The sequence below is a fragment of the Hemitrygon akajei genome, chromosome 8, assembly GCF_048418815.1.
Source record: "Hemitrygon akajei chromosome 8, sHemAka1.3, whole genome shotgun sequence".
Classification (NCBI taxonomy): domain Eukaryota; kingdom Metazoa; phylum Chordata; class Chondrichthyes; order Myliobatiformes; family Dasyatidae; genus Hemitrygon; species Hemitrygon akajei.
The window spans coordinates 20,823,350-20,846,989 of NC_133131.1; the positions used below are offsets into that span (position 1 = coordinate 20,823,350).

Here is a 23,640-nt window from a genome sequence, read left to right on the forward strand (position 1 = left end):
TTACGAATGTTGTTCCTTTATTCAAGAAAGGGAGTAGAGGTAGCCCAGGAAATTATAGACCAGTGGTTGGTAAGTTGGTGGAGAAGATCCTGAGAGGCAGGATTTATGAATATTTGGAGAGGTATAATATGATTAGGAATAGTCAGCATGGCTTTGTCTAGGGCAGTATTATGCTGTAGGTTTTCTGTGTTTCTATGATGAAAAATCATCGTTCCGATATGTTAACAATTTGTACATAAATGTTGCCCTACTTGGTATTGGTAACATTTTTTGTTTTTAATACAATTTGCTTCCAGATTCTCAATATTGTTTACCAACAAGCAATATGATATTGCAATTTATTCTTAATTTCTACCCCCACCCTAGCAACAGAGTTATTGGGGGTCTGTGTTACCAGGTGGTGATGCAGTCATTCTGCACTCATCGCTTGTGACACACTTGAATGTAAGGACCTGATACAACGCGCAAGTCAAATTCAGTCTCGATCTCAGCGTACTTTTGAACTAAACCAACTTGACACTATTCAAGTTAAAGAGTATTCACTAACCGAGGAAACTTACCGGAAGGAAACATAGAAGTGTTCTCACACTGCTTAGCAACACCTAAATGTAAACGCTAACTTGCTCAGCGGTCGGAAAGACACTACTCATCTTAAGAAGACACGTTCTGTACCTTTTATTCAATCGGTTTGGACGAGTTGACCAGATAAGAGTTATAAACCAGGTTAGGCTACTACGAAGCGGAAAGAACACGTTTCACCTACAGCATTTGAATTTTCTGACCAAGGCAAGAACTGGCGTGAAATTAACTCTACTTTGCACATTAATCGTTGAATTTTAGAGCATCATCGCTGTGACCTCCTGCCAGGGTCTTGATAAATTTCACTTAATGGAATTACAACATTACTTTGGTTAGAATCCCTATTTTTGGACAGAATAATCTTATTCTGGCACAGTCTGATTCCGGAGCAGTGAAGAAGGCAACTGCTTCACGCCCGTTGATTTTAACGCCATCACGAAGAACAAACGTGTAGTTGAAGAGGACTTTCTGTATGGTAGATGTGAAATAATCCATGAGTTAAAGATTCTGAGCCTGAAAAAAAATGGAGGAAGTGTCTGAGTGAACTCCCAAAGAAAGGTAACGTTGTCTAGTAAGAAACGAACACATCATAGAATCAGTGGAATACAGACTCCTTGGCCAAACTCGGCCATGCCGACCAAGGTGACCAAATAAGCTCGCTCTATTTACTTGCGTTAAACCGTTTCTACACATATACTTGTCCAAATGTCTTTCAAAATCGTTACGTACCCTCCTCAGATTCTTCTCTGGCAGCTCATTCTTCCTGAGTAAAGAAATTGCCTCCGAGGTCCTTTTTAAAACTTTACCCTCTCACGTTGAACCTATGCCCTCTAGTCGTTGGTTTCCCAGGGAAAAAGATTGTGTGCATTCTCTTTATCCCAACACCTCAAGATTTTATACACCTCTGTAAGATCACCCCCAGACACTCAGGTTCCAAAGAGTAAAGTCCTAACCTGCCTGCCTCTCCCTATAACTCAGGTCATGGGGTCCTGACAACATTCTAGTAAATCGTTTTTTTGTACTCTTCCCAGCTTAACAACATCTTTCCTATAACAGAATGCCCAAAACTTACACAATATTTCAAGTGTGGCCTCATCAACGTCTAGCACAACTGCAACATGATGTCCTAGCTCTGACTGATAAAGGACAGCATGCCCAATGCTTCTTCACCACCTTGTCTATAATTCAAAGAAAAATATAAGGGAATTGTGGGTTTAGTATTCCTATATAATTGTATCATTACATGAAATGTTGAATGGGATGTAATTTCACATGATGATTCAAATAACATTAATGTTTAGATGTTAATCTTTTGCATGACCACTGCAAACAATACCCGAGACCAGCATTTTACTGTACTGCAACTCATCCCAGGAGGTGCATGTTATAATAACAACATTTATGTTTTTTTCAGCAAAGCCTTTGCTACTAATACTGAAAAAAGGATTAAGTACATTTTGAAACTTTATCAGATACACCCAAAAATCAAAAGGTCATAAAAGATAAGAACAATTTTCAGAGTGCAGTGATGGATAATGAAGATCAAACTGAAGGTATTACTGAAGCAGGAAAGAAAAAGATTTTTTTTACTTCTGGAGGTGTAGCAGATGCAGATGATGGCAATAAATTTCATTCATTTTCAAGGAGAAGTTCTTTAACGGATTCAAGTACTGCCCCTGAAAAAGATGAAGCAGACAAGAACAAAATTCACTTGAGAACTTCTTTAGTGGATGGAATAATTGATCATATAACTGATGAAGATGGCGGTGGCAGTGATGCTTTAACAGATAGTGCTCTTCACGTAACTGGAGTGATTGCAAATGAAAATGACAGCAACAAATTTCATTTAGCATCAAAGGAGAGTGTTTCTCCTGCAGCTGAAGCTACCGACCATGTAACAGATAAAGAAGCCCGGAGCGAATTTCAGTTCTCATCAAAAAGGAGTACTTCCTTTCCAGCTGAAGTTACAGATCATGCATCAGTCACAGAAGCTAGGAAAAAATATCAGTCGGTATCAAATAGGAGCAGTTCTCTTGCACGTGGAATAATTAATCATGTGGCTGATGATGATGATGACATTGGCAAATTTAGTGAAGGTTCAGCAAGCAGTGCTCATAATGTAACTGCAATAGATAAAGCTGCAGCAGATAAAGATGACAGAAACAAGTTTCACAAAGCTTCAAAGAAGAGTGTTTTCCTTATGGTTGGAATAACTGATCGTGAACCCAAAGAAGATAATAAAGAAGATTTTATTGAACTATCAAAGTCAAGCATCCCTATTGACACTGAAACAATTACAAATAAAACACATGAAGAGCAGAGTAGAAGATTTTCTTTTGAATCAAAGAGAAGTATTTCTTTTCCTGGAATAATTGACAGTGCTTCAGAAAAAGAGTTTAGTGATGCTGCCAAGCAATATATAAAGAGGAGTTACTCTTTAGGAAGTAGGGCAACTGCAGATGAAGATAGACATAAAGATTCTGAAGCTGAAGAAATAAATACCCCAATTTCAAATCCAATTTCAGTAGATATTCATGCCACTGGTAGAGAAAGAAACAAAACAAACTTTCAATTGGTAGGTCTTTCTAGTGAGCTACATGAACCTAAATCTCCAAGTACTAGACAAGCTAAACTTGAAACTAAAAGGACTTCTTTTCAGACTTCAGTAATTGAAGGCTTTTCAATAAGTGATGCAAAGGAAGATGATGAAGATGAAGGAGCAAAGGATCTTTGGAAGAAGATATTTGAACGCAAAGTGACAAAACGAGTGTTAAATATACAGCGACTAAAAATAGTGCTTTTAGAGAAACGGAAACATGGAAAAGCTAATTTGGAAAAAAGGATCCCAATGGATTTGTTGGCAAAAGAATGGTTCAGTGAAAATACAGTGACTGTGCAGACCCGCATATACCTTCTGGAAAAACTGTTACCTACTCTAATTCTCGGTCTAGAAAACCTATTGATTGAAGTAGAGAAAAAAAAATTAACCGTATTGGAGAGACCACACCCTTACTTTAACCCGATCAATTTCCTGGCACAGTTTCTGATGAGGAATAATCCTCGCCACTGCAAACTTCCAGAAGAAGATTCATATTTGCTTGGCTTGCAACAAGTGACACAAGAGCTGAAAATTCATGTTACTGATGTCAAAGATAACAGGCAGGATATTGTTTTTCAGATTTATAGTTTATTCTAGTTTATTAACCTGAAACTCATAAATAGGTTAATTCCAAACCCCTCCCCACATGGAGTCAAAGGTATGTCAATATTGGACCATTGGCTGTATTGTAACAGAGTGAAACTAGAGCTCCATTTTATCTATTGGTAATTAAAAGAAAGGCATAGGAGTAGAATTAGGCTATTTGGCCCATCGAGTCTGCTCTGCCGTTCCATCTTGACTAATTTATTATCCCGCTCAACCCCATTCTCCTGTTTTCTCCCCATAACATTTGACACTCTTATTAATTAAGAGCCTATTAATCTCCACTTTAAATATACAAAATGATAGGCCTCCACAGCTGTCTGTGGTAATGAATTCCACAGATCTGCCATCCTCTGACTAAAGAAATTCCTCTCATCTCTGTTCCAAATAGATGCGTTTCTACTCTAAGGCTGTGCCCCCTGGTCCTGAACTCCCTCACTACAGCAAACATCCTCTCCACATCCATTCTAACTAGGCCCTTTGTCAAAGGATTTGTAAGAAATTGGGACTGATGACTGAGAAGATCTAGGGATAGAGTGACGGTTGAAAAAATATTTGAGGGCAGGTTGTGGGAAATGAAGTAATTGTGTGGGAATAAATCTGTATAGGAAAGTGGAAGATCAGAGCCAGAACAACAATTAAAGAAGCAGCAGTTGTGGAAGTTCAGGGTAAACAATTGTGTTCTTGATTGTGAGATCACAAAGAGCACCCCTGTACCTGGATCCATAATCAGATAAGTTTCCATATTTTCCCATATGACAGCAATGGAGACCATTTTGGTTCATCTCAGAGCAATCTCATTGCCCCATTTATACTACCTGTAGCCTATCCTCATCACAGCTCCATTAATTCTCTCTGGATTTTGCAATTCACCTTCAAGACACCAAGAGGCAATTTGAAGTAGCCTATTAACCTACCATATTATATATCCTCAGGATGTGACATTGGCTTGGAGCACCCACTTGGCATGTAAATGCACACTCCACAATGACAGCAGCAGAGGTTTGGTTTGAATCCAGGTCGCCAAACAGCTTTGGTGTATAAGTACACCAAAGTTTCCTGTCTGTAATTCTGGGGCCCAGGATGTTCCCTCTAAGGTGTGCGCGTGTCCACGCATGCACATATTTTGCTACTAGCACACAAACGAATTTCAGCTGCGCACAAAAGGATGTCACCTTTTACCTCATTGGCACGTTAAGCATATTTCACATTCATACACGATCACATTTCCTGTTCTGGCTTCTGCTGCGGACAGAGTTGACAACGTGGAGTTTGCAATGATTTGTGTGCTGATTTTAGAATTGTCTTATTCATACAGTTTTTATTGAAGAGCTTATTCAGTGCACACACGCTGTTGTCACTGGGCAGAAAGTTACACAGAACAAGATTTTTGCATACACTGGTCATTATAAATTAGAGGGAACATAGCAGGCAGTAACTAAAAGTATATGTAACAGTGCTCAATTTTTATCATTACCGCTTCAAATCCAATTGGAGTTCCAGTTCCAATAAGGTTGCTGGACATCAGAAAATTGCTTCCAATTTTAAATGTAATTTGTCAGTTACTTAATGGCACAGATTAATTCATTCTACAATATCAACTCTAACTTGCCAATTTCTGTAAAACTCCACTAATTTGACACACTCAGGACTTTGGTAGTACCAAACTGACAGATTTTCTGATCCTTGGACTATTTTCCTATTAACTTACTAACATATTAATAATTCACTTCTTTCCGTGCTGGGCAACAGTGCCATAAATTTTCCAGTGAATATGCTAAAGTTAAAAGAAGCACAGGAACTAGAACCCTGATAGGTTTTAAGGATGTATGGCCACTGGGTTGCTGGTAGATTTCAAGGCAGTGCAGGAACTGGGCTTCCAGTGAAATTTCAAGGCAGTGAAGGGATTAGGGTCCTGGTGTGTCAAAGGGAGCAATAGAACCAGTGCTCTGGATTAAAATTAAATAAGGTTTATTTATCCTATATATTAAATAATATAGGAGAAACCAATACATAAGATGTAGACTATCAAGGAAAGCTGAAAAAGAGAGTTCAGCAAAAGAGAAAATATTTTTTAAAATGTGAAAATTAATAAATAAGCACGTGGATAGTGAAAGAACAGTAGGATACTGAAAGAGAGACAAGAACTCATAATTAATACATTTCTCTATTATATTTTGAAAATTAACAAATATCCAGATGCCTAATATGTATTTCAGCTCAGTTTGAACAGAAGATACATTTTTGATTGTTGGAAGAGGCATAAAAATTCTATTTTAGCAAATATATTTTAAATTAAACTACTAAAAAGTTAGATATTAAAGTTAGTGAAGGCAACAACACATCAAATTATGGTTCCCAGAGTAGCAAATGAGCTTGAGTTTGAGATGAGAATGTCAGATTGGGTACTGTACCTGTCCTCCATAAAGAAGGAAAAGATGAATTGGAAACTTCTTGGTCAGATTGTCTTGTCTTGGGTCCAGATAACATTAAATACTTAAAATTTAGGGACTGTTAAAATTGGTTTTCATTTTGTAAATTTCAAAAACTGGGTATTTTTTTAAAAATATTTTCTTTTAAAATTATGTTATTTATATTAGAACATAAATAAATCAAAAGGTAAAACCTAGCATAAGTAAATGAGAAAAATAAGCAAAATGTAAGATTATATTTAGAATATTGTTAAAAAATGGAAGAAAAATAATAAGGCTTGAATTGAGAGGGATAATAAGCTCTTATTGTTTGATAATAAATGCTTATGTTATGTTCATGGTTTATAACTAGAAGTCATTTTTATAAATGATGGAACAATCATTCAAATAGCATTTGAAGAAGAGATATTTTATGATCCAATCCAAAAGTTTTGGCAAGCTTTGGATTTATGAACACATCTTCATAGTTATTTACAGTAAATGTATAACTATGATGCCTCTCTTTAAAAACATTGCTGTTTATTGCTATTATGTACTGAAATTTAGTATGTTTGGCGTTACTTGATGGAATGGAAATCTGTCATGGGAATTCAGAATTGTAGAATAAAGAGAAGAGAGGCTATGAACACTCAGCAAGTCAGGCAGCATCTGTGGAAAGAGGAACTATTAATATTTAAGGTCTGGGTCCTTCGTCATAATGCTGACTTGAAGTGTTAACCATTTCTCTTTTTACTGATGCTACCTGTCCTGCTGAGTGTTTCCAGTATTTCCTGTTTTCATCTCAGATTTCCAGCAGGTAGAATTTTTCTTTCGTTTTCATCAACCTTGTAGAATTGTTGTTACCTGAAGTCTGCTGTAGCAAAATTAATGAAATGGTGACAATTATGATCAGTCTGGCAAAACAGGCTCTCTTTTTTTTGCTGTTTTTGAGCTATTTGATTGGGACGATCAGTGCATACTTGGGTGCTTCAGTGAAGAATGGCTCCGTGGCCTGCAGTGGGCGAGCTGTCCGGCACTGAACTGAACTAAACTGAATACTACTGGACTCCTGGTTTAATGTTGACATTCTTTGTGTCATTCACTTGCTTTTTGCTGTTTGTGCAATTTGTTTTTTTTATTGTGTGTTGGGTGTTTGATGTTTTCTTGAACGGGCTCCATGGTGTTTCCTTGCTTTGTGATCGCCTGCGGGAGGATGAATCTCAGAGTTGTATTCTGTATAAGTACTTTGATAATAAATGTACATTGAATCTTTGAATCTTTGAAATTAGTTGGAGGAACAAATTTTGCTGACAGTTTCCTCCAGCTGTGCAGTCAACACAGAAGATGTGATCTGTTCTCTTTTTAAAAATAACTACAATCTGAAGTTTAGTTAAATAAGATGTAAACAAATGTACTGAAACATAATTACTACTGAACAATGTTTTGAATCCAAAAAACACATTTTAAATGTCTGGATTATCAAGCTCTTAGAATACAATTTAATTATTTTTAAGTCTTTTGATAATATTTCAATTTTTACTATTTTTCTCATGCGTATGAAGCAATTTTAGTTTTGCTTTTGTAACATGTCCACAAATAAAATTAATGGTTTTTACCTCCAGGGTTTGTTGAATTTAATCATTTTGATTAATGGATCCAGCCTGCTAGGTGGCATCACTATTGATTGAAACCACAAATCTCCTTTAGAACTTGGAAGACTGGAAAATTCTCATTACTTCCCCCTTTCTCCCTCTCTCTCTCTGTCTCTCTCACTCTCTCTCTCTCACACACACACACACACACACACACACACACACACACACACACACACACACACACACACACACACACACACACACACACACACACACACACACACACACACACACACACACACATCACTTTGCTTAGCTGGAAAGTTATTTTCAAGGCATGAATGAGCAACAGACCTTTAACTAGAAAGAAACCAAATATCATGGCCTTTAAATCATGTGTCTATTCTGATAATCCAATAGTGACTAAGCTTCAAGTTACTTCATTAGCTGTAGGCTACTTGCATTCATGAATGATAGAATATAAGTGCAAATTCTCTTTGTTCTGTCCTTCTCTCAAAGCACAATTTTGACTTTTGGATTCCACTGTGACCACCCCCAGGTGCACTTTGCCTGCTACTCACCAACATCCCTATCCCAATTAGTTCAGCATTCCTCCACTTTCTTCACTCCTGCCCTTGTCAATTTTTAACATTCACATATCAACATAGAATGTAAAGGTTCCCCAGATTCTCCACTACAGATCATTACTTAAACCCCTTTCCTAACTGACTGTTTGCATTGTGGCTTGCTATGGAGACACCAATGCCCTTGAATGGAAAATCCTACAATGAGTAGTAGATACAACAGTGCATCATGGGTAAAGCACTCCCCCCCCCCCCCCCCCCCCCCACTGAGCACATCTACATGGAATGCTGTCGCAGGAAAGCAGCATCCATCATCAGGGATCCCCACCACCCAGACCGTGCTCTCTTCTCGTTGCTGTCATCAGGAAGAAAGTACAGGACCCTCAGGACACACACCACCAGGTTCAGGAACAGTTAATAACCCCTCGACCATCAGACTCTTGAACCAGAGAGGATAACTTCACTCGCTCCATCACTGAACTGTTCCCACAACCTAAGGACTCACTTTCAGGAATTCTTCATCTCATGTTCTTGATACTTCTTTCTTTCTTTCTTTCTTTCTTTCTTTCTTTCTTTCTTTCTTTCTTTCTTTCTTTCTTTCTTTCTTTCTTTCTTTCTTTCTTTTTTCATTCTTGTATTTGCACAATTTGTTGTCTTTTGCACATTGGTTGTCAATCATGTTGGGTGCAGTCAGATTCTACTGTGTTTCTTGAATTCACTGTGAATGCCCACAAGAAAATTATCTCAGGGATGTACATGATGACATATGTGTACTCCGATAATAAATTTATTTGAACTTTGAACTTTCACTCTGACTCATCCATTCAGCAATATACTTTATTACTAACCCCTTTATTACTAACAGTGAGAGTTTCTACTGAGCCACCTTCTTTCTTCTCATCCTTACCCCTTGTCTACCACATTAAACTGACATTATGGTATCAACAACTGACCCTCTTACTTCCTTCTACATCCTTTCCATCTTCCCTGATTTTCTCTTAGAGCTCAATTTGCCTTTGAGAGCAACCTCATGCTAGCTGGATCCTATTCACATAGATCTGATGACCACTCAGATTGTCTTTCTTACTCTCACTCTAGCTAATATCATAAAGGATTCCCTTACCTTGAGTATATCTTCATTAAATCTTCAATCCATACCCCTCAAAAAAACTTCAATATGCACCCCTCCGCTGAAACTCTGACCTTTCAAGCGAACTCCAACCCCTCCTTTCCTGTCCAAAGCCTTTGAAGTTGCTATTGCATTTCTATATCCCAGAAGATAAAAACATTATGGATGCCCTCTTCTGCAGTGTTTTTAATTAAGGGACATTCCCTTTAGCTGTGAATCCTCGTCTGCAATTTGGGAAAGGTGAGAGAGGAAAATTAAGTTATTATAAACCAGTTAGTCTAACATCTGTTGTTAGGGATTACTGGAGTATATAACTAACAACAATAACTATCACTTGTATAGGGCCTTTAAGATAATAATTAAGCCCAAAGAGACTTTACGGGAGTGTTATCAAATTAATAAAAGAAACTCAGTCACATAGGAGATATTATGGCAGAAATCAAACAATATTTTTAAAATTCATTCTCAAATCTGAGCGCTGTTGGCAAAGCCAGCATTTATTTCCTATTTGCCCTTTGGATCCAAAACAGAGCAGCATACTTTCAAGATGGTGAAAGCTAGAAAGAGTGGCCTAAGGAGAAATTGGAGTCCACAAAAATGATTAAAATTGTCATGGGTAGATACAGTGAATAATCAAAAGGGTCTTTATATCTGGTAATGGGATAGAGATAATAGGAGATACATGGGCCAATTTTTTTACACAGGGAATGGTGGATAGCTGGAATGTGTTGTCTGCGGTGGTGGTAGAGGCAAATGTAATATAGGCATTCAAGACGCTCTTGGATAGGCATATGAAGGATATAGATATTGTATAGGCAGAAGGAATTAGTTTAGTTAGGTAAATTATTACTAATTTAATTAGCTTAGCACAACGTTGTGGGCTGAAGGCCTGTTCCCGTGCTGTACTATATAAAGCCTTGGTTACATACACATGCAAAACAATGAATATTTTTAATCTTCACTTCCTAAGAATGAGAATGAAATGCTTTGATGTACATGAGCCAATTAAAGCTAATCTCTTTAATCTCTCCTTTCAGAGAACAGATTAAAGAGATTAGCTTTATTTGTCACATATACATCGAAACATGCAGTGAAATATATTGATTGCGTCAATGACCGGCACAGTCCGAGGATGTGCTGGGGGGGCAGCCTGCAAGTGTTGCCATGCTTACGGCGCCAACATAGCGTGCCCACAACTTACTAACCCGAGCCCATACATCTTTGCAATGTGGGAAGAAACTGGAGCCTTGAGGTCACGGGTAGAAGTTACAAACTCTTTACAAACAGCAGCTGGAATTGAACCCTGATCACTGGCACTAGCTGCTATGCTACCGTGCTGTCAAAATTATACTTAGACTTCAAATGTCAGGTTATTGACAGATATTTCACAGATTGTGTTGATATTTACTGTTATTCAGTTGGTTAAAAGGAGTTTAGATTGAAGTGTTTGATTTATTAATAGGAATTAATCAGGTTCAAGGGAACTGTTTAAGATTACTCTAGGCACAATATGTTCTAACAATTTAGTTAAAATGACAGGCAGAGAAAGATGTATATTTCTTACTGTAGTAACTTGTCTTTAAGAATAATGCTCTAAGTGAAATGCAGGGGAAGAGGGTCTTGGGGTTCATGGTGCGGCATAGAAAGCGGCAACAACTATTGAGGAAACAGTTAATAAGAAAGACGGAGATTCAGACTTTATCATAGAGTGAAAAACAGGCCCCGTTCCAAAAAAAAACTTATTTAGTCTCAGCTGGCGTATTGTATTTACTTCTGGTTGCCTCATTAGAGGAAGGATATAGAGACACTGGAGAGGATCCAGGGGAGATTTGCAAGAGTGATTCCAGAAATGAGGGGATACAGTTACAAGGATAGATTGGAAAAACAACGTATGTTTTATTTGGAAAAGAGAAGGCTGAGGGAAAATCTGATAAAATGATGACGGTCTGGCCACATTGGAGGTGGGAGGCTGGTGCCTTCAGTGGAGAGGTCACACACTAGAAGTCAAAGGTAAAAGGGGAGAAGCAAGAGGAAAAACCTTTTTACGTACTGTATGATGGGAATCTGGAATGAACTGCCTCCACTGTAGCCTTCAAGAAGGAACTTGATCAAAAATAATGAGTAGCTCTGGGAGCTCCCAGTGCTACCTGATTGGCTGAATGGCCTCTTTCTGTGCTTTATGATTCTGTAATTTTGAATTTGATTTCTTTACTCCCACAATACTATTGGATAAAGAGTTATAGGAATTAAACCTAACAATGACAAAGGACCAGTGACATATTTCTACCTGGAGGGAAAATATTATATGCAAATTCAGAAGGTGGTGTTGTTATGTACCTGTTGCCCTTGTTCTTCTCGGTGGTAGAAGCCAAATGTTTGGGAGAAGCTGCTATTTTGGTGTGTCTAGGATATCATTGGGTTAGGGGATGGTGACGTTGGAGGCGTGATGATGTTCAAGGTTAGCCAATAGGAAGGTTTAGAATTTTGACATTTGAGCATCAAGCCTTCATTTGAATTATGCAGCAGCATCTTCACCCTGGGACAACTGAAAGAAACATCACAATGGACGGAGAGAATCGGAAAGAGGACACGAACATTCAGGAATCTTAGGGAAAGAATCTTCGCAATAAAACGCTGTCTCTCCGAAAACTGTTGACAGTGGAAAAGCTAGGTGTGCAGAAGCCAAGTCTTGTGTAGTGGCAGAAGAGGCAGTCAGCTACTAATTAATCCCTTCATGATTATTTTCTCTCAGAACATTTACCATTGTTGATTTGCTGTCTTCCATCAGGTCATTTCAATAGATTTGGAATTTTGAAGGCTTTCTATTGCACCAAATTTTTAAAAATCACACTGGGGTATCACATGGCTGTGACTTCAACATACTGATCATGTGCTCTTCCTTAACTGAAACTAGTGTGGTGGGCTCCACTCCCTTGTATACTATTCTACCACTCCCCATTGGTGCCAGTTGAATTAAAAACTAGCTAAGAAATTATTATTACAAGTTTTCATTTGGAGGATTTTTTTTTTAATTCCAAGCTTTCATTTGGAAGATTCTTATCTGGAAATATTAACAATGACTTCTTTACACTACAGGCTTGCCTGCCTAAAGTTAGAAACAAAATGGAGGCGAAAGGAAAGAGAACAACAGGAAAGACTTTATGCAGCCAATCAAGCGCAAAGAAGAGAAAATCTACGAATGTATTTCAGAGACTGGATGCTGAGCACAAATGGAAATGTGCTGCTTAGTTTGGTAACGTACTTAGCACAGTCGTATTTACCAGCCGCAAGTTCAGATGAATCTAATCATGACCAAATACTCAATGTTGTTTGATGTGAACCTTTCTTTATAAAATGGGATCATTAGGTACCACCATTTAAACATCACGTAATTAGGAACAAATTTTGCTCTACTCTTTCAGAAATAGGGAAATGCAAACCCAATTTTAAAATAGTATTGTCCATACATCATTCTTGGCATGCTGTATTCTGGCCTCGGCTCATCAAGGAAGTGTGAAAGGTGGACCTGATTCCTTCCCCAAGCTTTTACAGAGTAAAAGTTCTTTCCTACCCTCTCAAGTTAGAAAAACAAATAATGCAAGTTAAGGGATGTGATTCTCTGACCCACTTTCTTAGCCAGGCCCTTGAGACTGAGGTTGTTCGGAGTCTCCGGTGTCTAATAAGGCCAATGTAGGAACCACAGACTCCTCCGCAAATGAGGCAGGAGTTGCTCAACAGCGAGAGCATATGGGTTTGTGATGTGCTGTTCTTCTTCCGTCATCTGTGCTCAGCTTCTATGTGTGCCCGGCATATAGAAAATAGAGCATTACAGCACAGTACAGGCTCTTCAGACCATGATGTTGTGCCAACTTTTTAAACTTCTCTAAGATCAATCTGACCCTTCACTTGTACATGGCCCTCCATTTTTCTTTCATCCATCTGCCTGTCCATATAGAACACAGAACATTACAGCTCAGTACAGGCTCTACAGCCCAAGATGTTGTGCCTTTTAATCTTCTCTAAAATCAATCTAACCTTTCCCCCTACATAGCCCTCCATTTTTCTATCATCCATATGCCTATCTTGGAGTTTCTCAAATGCCGCTAATGTATTTGCCGCTACCACCAACCTGGCAAGGCGTTCCACACACCAAACACTCTCTGTGTAAAGAACCTGCCTCTAACATCCCCCTGTACTTTCCTCCAAACACCTTAAAATCATGCCTGCTCATATTCGCCATTTCTGCCCTGTGAAAAAGTCTTTGGCTATCCATTTAATCTATGCCTCTTCTCATCCTGTGCACCCTTATTAAATCACCTTTCATTCTCCTTCACTCCAATGAGAAAAGAATGAGCTCTCTCAATCTAATTCCAGACCCTTCAGTCCAGGCAGCATACTGGTAAATCTCCTCTGCACTTTCCCGAATGCTCCCACATCCTCCCCATAATGAGGCAACCAGAAAGGAGCACAATATTCTAACCAGGGCTTTATGTTCTCAGTGTGCTCAATACCATCCCAAATGCTCCTGTTCTTTCTGAGTGGCCTTTAGCTGGACATTCCCGGGAGTTAGCGGAGTTGTTGCAATTTTTTCAGTGGGTTTGAGAATATATTGCACCTTTTCCATTGACTGCCTGGTATTCTCTTCCCAAGATACAGCTCATAACAGAGAGTTTGTTTCTGGGTTCTGACCCACCTGCTGCTTTTGCATTGATCAACTCTACATTGAAATATCTTCTTGTCATTTTCTTCATGCAGATGATATCACATCAATAATAATAATAATAATAATAATAATAATAGGATAAAGCCAATTCAAGTTAACTTTTGAAACATTTTTGATTAGATAAGCCTTAATGGGTAAAATAAAATCTATCTGGGAACAAAGGAAAACTGATGTGAAGCTGCCAATGTGATAGACTGAAGCATTGTTGGAATTTTCAGGATCAGAGACAGGACCTCTGATCAAAGTTACAGCATTGAGCACCCATGGCATGAGAGCACATCCACAATGCCCATCCCAACCACGAGACAACAAATTTCCATGGCTCGATACAAGAACATGAATTTTGCAACACTAGTGACTCCCATCTTAAGGCAAGAGGAGGCAGCATAAACTACAGACCGACACATTTGAGAATGTAGAACCTGTGTCTTTTGAATGGGAATTCTGTGCTGATCTCTTTAAGAATACACTGTTCCACTTACATCCTCAGACTTATGTCATGTTTGTATAGATTGGGGTTCTCCCTTGGCAAAAGAGGGCATGGTGAGGAGATATGACAAGAAGTATGTAACATTTTAAAAATTCTTGACATAGAAGAAAAAGAAAAAATGTCCGATGGGTTAAGGGCAAAAGAACGAAGATCAAAAGGCAACAGGTGGCATTTTAGAATTTGCAGAATAACTCTGGAAGGGGGGGGGGGGGTTTCAATTAATGCATTCAAAAAGAAACTGGGATATTGAAAGGAGAATATTTTCAGGGTCATGGAGAGAAGTAGTGGAGTGGGACTAGCTCAAACTTCTTTTGCATAATGTCAAGCTTTCTATCATTCTATGATCTCTTAAAAGGGCCTTACATTAAAATCCTGTTCATTCGAAGACTCCAAAATATTAAATGCAGGTCCCAACTTAAGTCTTGATATTTTTTGTGAGTAGCTGAGGAGTTTTAGTATTATATATTTGGTTGTTGTTATTTTATGGCATCATCTTACTGTTTAAACAGGGTTTTTGCAAAAACATCTGAAATAAGACAAATTTAAAGATACGACTTAAACTGTGATTTCTCATATTTGCTTATCAAAATCTACTTAATAGGGGTTCCAGTTAAATGTTTTTTAGACAATGAAAGCTACATTTGGTTAATGGCAAATGAGTGAGTGAATGACTAGAACTCAAACTCTAAAGGCTCATTCTATTTCCTTTGATTTTAAAGGGTTGAGACAAAACTAATAGATAACTAGAAGTAAATATAGGATTAAAAAGAAATGAAATTCAGAAAGATAATGACCAATTTTTATCCGCATTAAGCTTGGAAAATTTATGTATGCTTGTACTAAGAACAAAGGTTGCGAATTAGTCACACTGTTGTCCAATGAAAAAGTTGGTCAATGTGTATTCCTGGTAATATGCATAGGCTAGTTTATCTTCAAAGAGGATCAACCTCAGCATATGGTCTTGATAGAAGATAGCTGAAATGGAGACATAGTTGAATTCTGAATAGCGATCATTTGAAGGAGGCAACACGGGGCAAATTCTCACAGGTCTTGGTGGACAGTGGAGGGATCATGATGTTAACTCCTCAGAAGCAGTGGCTCCCCTCATTTTGGTAGACAGTCAGTGAGTCGCAGGTTAATGAGACATTTCAAATCTATATGGCAGGCTTACCTCCAGGTAGCCATTGTGAGTACCAGGTGTTCGTGAGATTAACTTTAACTACGTAGATAACTCTCGAATTACATCAGAGCCAACATGTCATTTTTACCTAAGGCCTTAACAGGAGAATGGGGATAAATGCAGAAACTATAATAGACCACTTTTAGCTGGATGCTTAACTGCACACAAAATGTGCACGTGCTCATATCCATAATGAGGAACAGAGATATTCCATACACTCACTAGCTATCGCTGGATAAACATCTGCTCATTCAGTTGCTCAACAGCCAATAAGTGTGTATTTTGGTTATAATCATTGCCGCATTAATCGGAGATCGGGGTTTGGAACAAGATGGGATGAGCAGATGCGGTAAGGAAACAATAAACAGCTGCTAACCTTTCTATCTCCTTTCTAGGCTCAAAGTGTTTTGGTTTTCTTTTCGGAGGGTTTTGCAGATTATCTATTTGAAACATTTGAAGGTAAGATCACAGTCACGCTCCTATAAAAAATAAATGGTCATTTCAATTTATTTTAATCCCTTTATAGGTCCTCTCCGATGAAAGCTGACTTTTGTTGAGAGCAAACTTGCAGAAGTCATTTTGCATTTTACCCACGTTATGCTTTCTAACTTCAAAACATTAAATTAATTGAAAGGAAAACACAGAACCGGGAGTAATGTGCCCTTAGTTTTGTTTTACTTTGAGTGAGGCAAGCAAATGACATTAGCCATTCATGTACTTTTACATATAACCAGCAACGAATTAAATAAGCAACCAAGAATGGTTAATCAAGCAATATATTTACAATATCACTCAAATATCATTGAGATATTAAATACACTACAATCTGCAATCATTTTATCAGTATATGGCATGGAAGGCATGAAGGCTCCCATCTGGTTTTCGAACTAGATGACATTCATTCGTAATAAACATGAGAAAGTCTACAGATGTTGGAAATCCAAAGCAGCACACTCAAAATTCTGGAGGAACTCGGTAGGTCAGGCAGCATCTATGGAAATGAATAAACAGTTGACGTTTTGAGCTGAGACCCTTCTTCAGGACTGGAAAGGAAGGGGAAGACACCAGAATAAAAAGGTGGTCGGAGGGGAAGGAGGCTAGCCAGAAGGTGATAGGTGAAGCCAAATGGGTGGGAATGGTTAAAGTCAGGAGAAGGAAGTTGATAGGAGAGAAGAGTGGACCATAGGGGAAATGGAAGCAGGACGGAAACCAGGGGAGGTAATCGGTAGATGAGAAGAGGTAAAAGGCCAGAGTGGAGAATAGTAGAAGAGGGGAGGGAAAAAATTTACCAGAAGGAGAAACTGATATTTTTGCTATCAGGTTGGAGGCTACCCAGGCAGAATATAAGGTGTTTCGCCTTCACTTTCTCCTTTTCCTGGGATTACATTTAATTCCCTATTGAAATTTGCTAATGTCTGGGATACTTAGTTCAATGCAGGTAATGATCTGACCCACTACTAATGTGAGAAGCTATGTTCAAACAGGCTTCAGTTGTTCTTTTCACTACCTTGGATGACTTATGTATAAATTACATTTGTGGTGTTGTCTGAATCTACTTCCATCTGATGCTATTGCAAGCAGGTATTTCATTGAAATGTACTTCACCATACTTGTGCAAGTAACATTAAATTCAATCTGACTTGCCTTGGCAATACTCTTGAGAATTTGGCATTCAGCAACAATAAAAATTAAATATATAGTTTAAACCTAAAGAAAATCTCAAACTTTCTGCAAAATAGTAGTGTATTATATAAAAAAAACATTTGAACTTTTCCCCTTCCCGTATTAATTAACTTCCCCCATCATTATTTAGTGCTGGCCCTGAGACATATAACCTGATCTTGACCCAGTGCTGCTGTTAGCATGCTTTTGTTTTGAGGGAACTTTATTTCAGAATAATTCTTAGAGTAGCAGGCATATTGACTGAAAAGAATAATTTTTCCTTGAAGTGCATTCAGCTAATGATGTTATATTCTGTCTTTGAAAGTAATATTTCATATGGTGATACTTTGAAATTCATGTTCTTTTATCTGGTTGGTAGCAGGTGGCCTAGAAATTTGTCTGTGCTATCTTTCAAGCATTAAGCCAGTATTTGTAATCACTTTAATGATATCGCTAGAAGTATTTTTTTAAATAATGAGAAATTTGTTTGCAGCAGTCACAAGGAGTCCGTCGTGTTTCAGGAGCAGCTCGCCTCAGGGTTTTTTGTGGCACCATTCCTCACAGCTGACCTCAGGGTCACATCATAATACAATCAACATCTTTACAGCTACTGGAGGGTATGGACAGGGAATCAACGCATGCTGTAGTGATGGGAAGGTTATGCCAGAGCCTTAATGGGAGCTAATGAATCTGACCTGGCCTCTGATGAACAGCATATGAAGAAGCAGATTCCTTCAATCAGATTCTAAAAGATAAGACTTAGCTTTATTTGTCACGTGTACAAAGATACATTGAGATGTACAGTGAATTGCGTCATTTTGTGTCAACAACCAACACAGTCCGAGGACTGTGCTGGGAGCAGCTGACAAATGTCGCCATGCATCAAGTGCCAACATACTTACTAACCCTAACCCATACATCCTTGGAATGTGGGAAGAAACCCAAGTGGTCACAGGGAGAACATACAAAACTCCTTACAGACGGCAGGAGGAACTGAACCCCAATCGATTTTACAGCTGGCGTTGTAAAGGATTGTGCTAACTGCTACACTATCTTGGCACCCGCCCCATTCATATATTTGGACTGGAGATGAAAAAAATCTTGATCAACAGCTTTTCTCCCGGAAGAATAGATTATTTTGCAATCTCAAATGTTGAAGATATGATAGACTGAGAACTGGGGTTTCCAAAGGGATGTTGTGCATTTATTAGAAGATAAGAGGTGCTGGATGATAAGCAGAGAGAACAAGCAGCTGCTGGTTTTGGCAACTCTGTGTTTCATGTCTGAGTGGTTAGAATAACTGAGCATGGAGTAGACTGGACTCTGTTAATCTTGATTCAGTGCCAGCTAATGGAAGCTCCAGCTGCAACCAAGTGGGACAAAAACAAGCTGTTTGCTTCCTGCAGGGTGATTTTCAGGAAATACCCTTACTCGATATCTCAACTCTTTCCCCTCGCCTTGTCATTCCCCACACCCCTACTCATTTGCCAAAGGCAAACTTAATTTTGTGAAGTCAGGAAATAAATACATGGGAAAGGACAAAGTCTGACCTCTTCGAATTTATCAGCGTTCCTTTATTTAAACAGCTCTGAGGTTTTCATCCTTAATCACTGTGCCTAGAAGTTTATTTCACATATTAATTAATTTAAGCAAAGTTCTTCCTTTTTCCTTTCAAGATATTGTTTTTCCTCTTTTTCAACCTTTAATTCTTGCCCAGTTTACATTGGAGTAAGTTTGTGGCTTTTCTATACCAATTAATGACTGTGAAATTGGGCTCTAGAACTACAAGTACTAACCTGTACATAATGCATGGGCACATACTTTCATCTCAGTTTATTCTGTCTATTGCATTTGAAAGACAATCAGTTCATGTGTACCTTGTAGTTCAGAAGCTTGCACAACAGGTGGGTTGGACATCACCCTTTGTGCAATTGATCTGATACTACCTACTTACTGCCCATTACACTGCTGGCATTGACCTGGGCAGCAATGAAGGTCCTCTATCTCTGCCTGTCCATATAGCCACACACAGATAAAGAAGTATTCTCCAATGCTATTTCTGTAACAATTTTTTTTTTAACCAGTCAGGATTGTTAACCTTGAGCTGAACCCCTGGACTTGGAGGACCAATGGACTGCTCTTGGTCTGGCCTCTGCCCTTTGACCTGTTTGACATGGGTGACCCTACCAAAAGCCAAAGGACAAGCCCTGACTCCAGCCAACATAGTTCTCCTGGCCACTGAGGCATGCAAGCCTCCAAATCACAACAAGGTTGTGGTCCTCTTGGAGGTTATTTGAGATTGGCTTTGAAACCTTAGAAAATCCATCATGTTGTATGAAAGCTTGGAGAACCCAATAAGGATCCCTCCCTGTTGTGCTTAAAGGCATTGTTACTTATTGCTAGTATTGATTAGAAGAGAGAATTAGAAGGGAAGAATTCCTGGCATTTGGCATCTTATAATTTTTGCATTTTGAGAACATTTTGAGGCCTAGTGTTTTCAATCCCTTCAGGGGTGTGTCTGGATTCAAGGCCTGGTATTTGGTGACCGGCAAGTCCTGTGATGGATGCCGAGGATCGAGGTCCGAAGGCCAAATCGGAAGTGCGGAAGTCAAGGTCCTTTGGCCAGAGCCCTGGGTCTGCAGATCTCTGCAAGTCCTCTGGGCTGGTCAAAGGCCCCATGTGCGAGTCCCTTGAGGCTGAAGGCAGAAGAATATAGACTGTCTTGGGATTAGAGGTCTGTTGATGTGGGAGGGAGGAATAGAGTTTGATTTGCTGTTTTTTTGCTGCATGGTGTGTTCTGTTCTTGTGTTTTGTTATGTTCTGTGTTGCTATGTCAAGCATGTGGGCTTGACGCTGGAATGTGCAGGCAACACTTGCAGGCTGCCCCCAGCACAATTGTATGTTTCAACGTTTACATGATAAATAAAACTCAATCTTGAGTCTTGGCTGCTGAGGATAAACTTGAACCTAACATGTTGCCATCGGTTTGGACAGTTTTGTTTGATCATACAACACAATAAAGAAATAGAGAAGACGAACTGGGTATGGTGGAAAGAAGAGATTTCTACCAAAGAATGCTTTTGGTTGTAGGTCTCCAGTATCCACATGAGCAGAAAGAACATTCAATCACATGCTACACATCATTCAGACAGACTGGGCAGGACAACAATAGTTTTGAAAGGCAAAGGGAGCAATTATTATAAACGATAACTTTATCTCTGCTTGGGCTGTAGACTCCGAGAGAATGGCTCACTGTATTGCTCTATTACTTATCTTTTCCTTCACATTCGTAATCACAACCTGTATTCCAAGTACCCAACAACACTGCCGGAGTCAAATTTCCTTTGCATGCTTTGCGTGGTTAAGTCTTTAACATTTTCTAAGATCTCATTACAAAAGAAAAATAAGTGAGATTCAGTTTCCACAACAGAGATTGTGCTAAACCTTCTCTGCTCTACCCTCCTGCACTGCAATACATTACTAGGTTGGTGCAGATCTACCGAATTTGCCTATAGTGAGCAAATAATCTATAGTAATGATTAACTGGGTTAACTACATCACTTTGAAGAGAGTTCACTTCCTGGTTATGCAACTTATTTGACCTCTTTGCAAATGTTCATTCTACAGGTAATTATTCTGCTGAAAAATGATAACAGCTTCAGTATTCCTGTAAAATTCAATGGCATGATGAATGGATAGAGAATGACAAGATTGTGTTGACCAAAATTATTGTAACAGTTCAGGAGAGAAGTGAGAGTGATTTTAAAATACAGGCCATCCCCAGGTTAACAACAGGGTTCTGTTCCTAAGAACTATTCATAATCTGAAATTATCATAAGTTGGAAAAGAATACTGATGGTGCATGGGAGAATATCGCTGAAAGAGCCGAGGTAGCAGAGTGAGTAAACGCAGGTAGAGTGGTCCTGGCCTGGGTCACTGACCCAGGGGGTTAATGAGTCTGAGTCTATCCAGCGCCTCTGATTGTTGTGGCACTGGAGGTCCACGGAGACATGAAGGGGACGAAGATGAGAGACGGCACACAGAAGATGCAAGCAGCCCCTCTACAGCAGTCAAATCCTTCCCTGCTGTGGACCCCCGGAGGTCCAAGACACTCTCGTTATGTGCACGTACAGTTCAACTCTTGGAGTGATTATGCAGAAAGTTTGAAGTTATTAACTCTTTCTACCTTAGGCCACGAACTTATCAATCACCCCTGCTGTGGACCACTTACAGAAAGAAGGGATCTGTATGCTCCACGACTGCTGGACTAAGTGTGCACATGTAGGAGGGCAGCAAGGAGGGTATAGGAACCGGGGCAGCGTGGCCGGAATTTCCTGAGGGCTGGCGGTCCCGGGTAGACAGAGGTTCTTTTGGCGCCTTGGCCTTCGTCAGTCAAAGACCTGGCCGCGATACTGTAGCCGTGTGAGACGTGGGCGAGGCCTCGTTTGCAGAACCTCGGTGTGCGCTGTTGAGAAATAAATGTGCTAGGTTTTCCTTCCCCACCGTCCCGCTGGTCTCCCAAACTCCAGCTCGTATGTACAGGATGTCATTTGCAACGTGTAGCAGAAGCAAGAGAGAAAATAAATCCGGTTATCATCCATTGTATGAGTTTGAGATGAAAGAGAAACATGGAATGAGGGGGAAAGATAAAATAGTAATTAATTGCATGTGCTAAAAATACCACATTGGCTTGATGCAATCCGCCATAAAAAAGCACAGAATGAACTCTGAACTGAAATATCCAAAATAATCAGATAATCTGCAGTCTAGGATCAGGAAGCAGAAGACAATAGATGATTGCAAACAGGCCACAAGTAACTCATTGTGGGAGAATGGGTGCCCTGTTTACTGAAGTGGCTGTGTGTTTTCAATGCAACTTCTGTATCACACTCACAAGATGCGTGAGCACCATGTTTCAGTGGCTCAAATCTTTAAGATCTAGATTTTGGCATGAAATCTAAGTATATTCCTTTCAATAAAGTTGTGCATGCATCAATGCTGAAGAAATGATCTCTCACATTTTCTTCTACCGTTAATGTCAATCATGTTGCTAACAAGTATGGCTACATAAGTGAATCTGCAGATGCTGGAAATAAATAAAAAACACAAAATGCTGGCAGAACTCAGCAGGCCAGACAGCATCTATGGGAGGAGGTAGTGACGATGTTTCGGGCCTGCTGAGTTCTGCCAGCATTTTGTGTTTTTTAACAAGTATGGCTCATGCTTTTCGAATACAATTTCACATTCACATGTTGATGCTCACTCTCAGTTGCTCTAAATCCCTGCAAGAAGGAAAATGATGGCCTAGTTATTCTGCCCTTCTCAGGATTCAAAAACAAGTCCCATCGATGAAGCTGGTTGTATGTGTTTTTCCAATAACATACACTAACTGGCCACTTCATTATGTATGTCCTTTACTTGGCGTGTGGTTAAGGCATCGGTCTGGTGATCTGAAGGTCGCTAGTTCAAGCCTCAGCGGAGGCAGCGTGTTGTGTCCTTGAGCAAGGCACTTAACCACACATTGCTCTGCGATGACACCGGTGCCAAGCTGCTTGGGTCCTAGTGCCCTTCCCTTGGACAACATCGGTGGCGTGGAGAGGGGAAGGCCTGCAGCTTGGGCAACTGCCGGTCTCCCATACAACCCTGCCCAGGCCTGCGCCCTGGAAACTTTCCAAGGCGCAAATCCATGGTCTCACGAGACTAATGGATGCCTATATATGTATATGTACCTAATAAATTGGCCACTGAATGTATGTTCGTGGTCTTCTGCTGCTGTAGCCCATCCACTTCAAGGCTCAACGTGTTGTGCATTCAGAGATGCTTTTCTTCAACTGTTGCAATGTGTGGTTATTTGAGTTACTGTTGCCTTTCTGTCAGACTGGAACTAGTCTGCCCATTCTCCTCTGACCTCCCTCATTAACAGGGCATTTTTCGCCCACAGAACCGCCACTTAGGGAATGTTTTATGTTTTCTGCTCCATTTTCTGTGAACTCTAGAAACCGCTGCATGTTAAAATCCCAGGAGCGCAGCAGTTTCTGAGACGCTCAGCAGCAATACAGAAGCTGGCGACTGTTTCTCTGACTCA

General features: G+C 39.5%; 1 protein-coding gene across 1 annotated transcript in view; it reads left to right on the forward strand.

Moving 5' to 3' along the window:
• Nucleotides 1-2,107: 2,107 nt before the first annotated feature.
• Nucleotides 2,108-23,640, forward strand: part of LOC140731516 (EF-hand calcium-binding domain-containing protein 5-like) — a 108,185-nt gene continuing 86,652 nt past the window's right edge. Inside the window, exons 1-3 of the mRNA XM_073052986.1 lie at nt 2,108-3,738; nt 12,597-12,753; nt 16,289-16,352. Of these exons, the coding sequence (XP_072909087.1) occupies nt 2,108-3,738; nt 12,597-12,753; nt 16,289-16,352 (1,852 nt within the window). The remainder of the gene's footprint in view (nt 3,739-12,596; nt 12,754-16,288; nt 16,353-23,640) is intronic.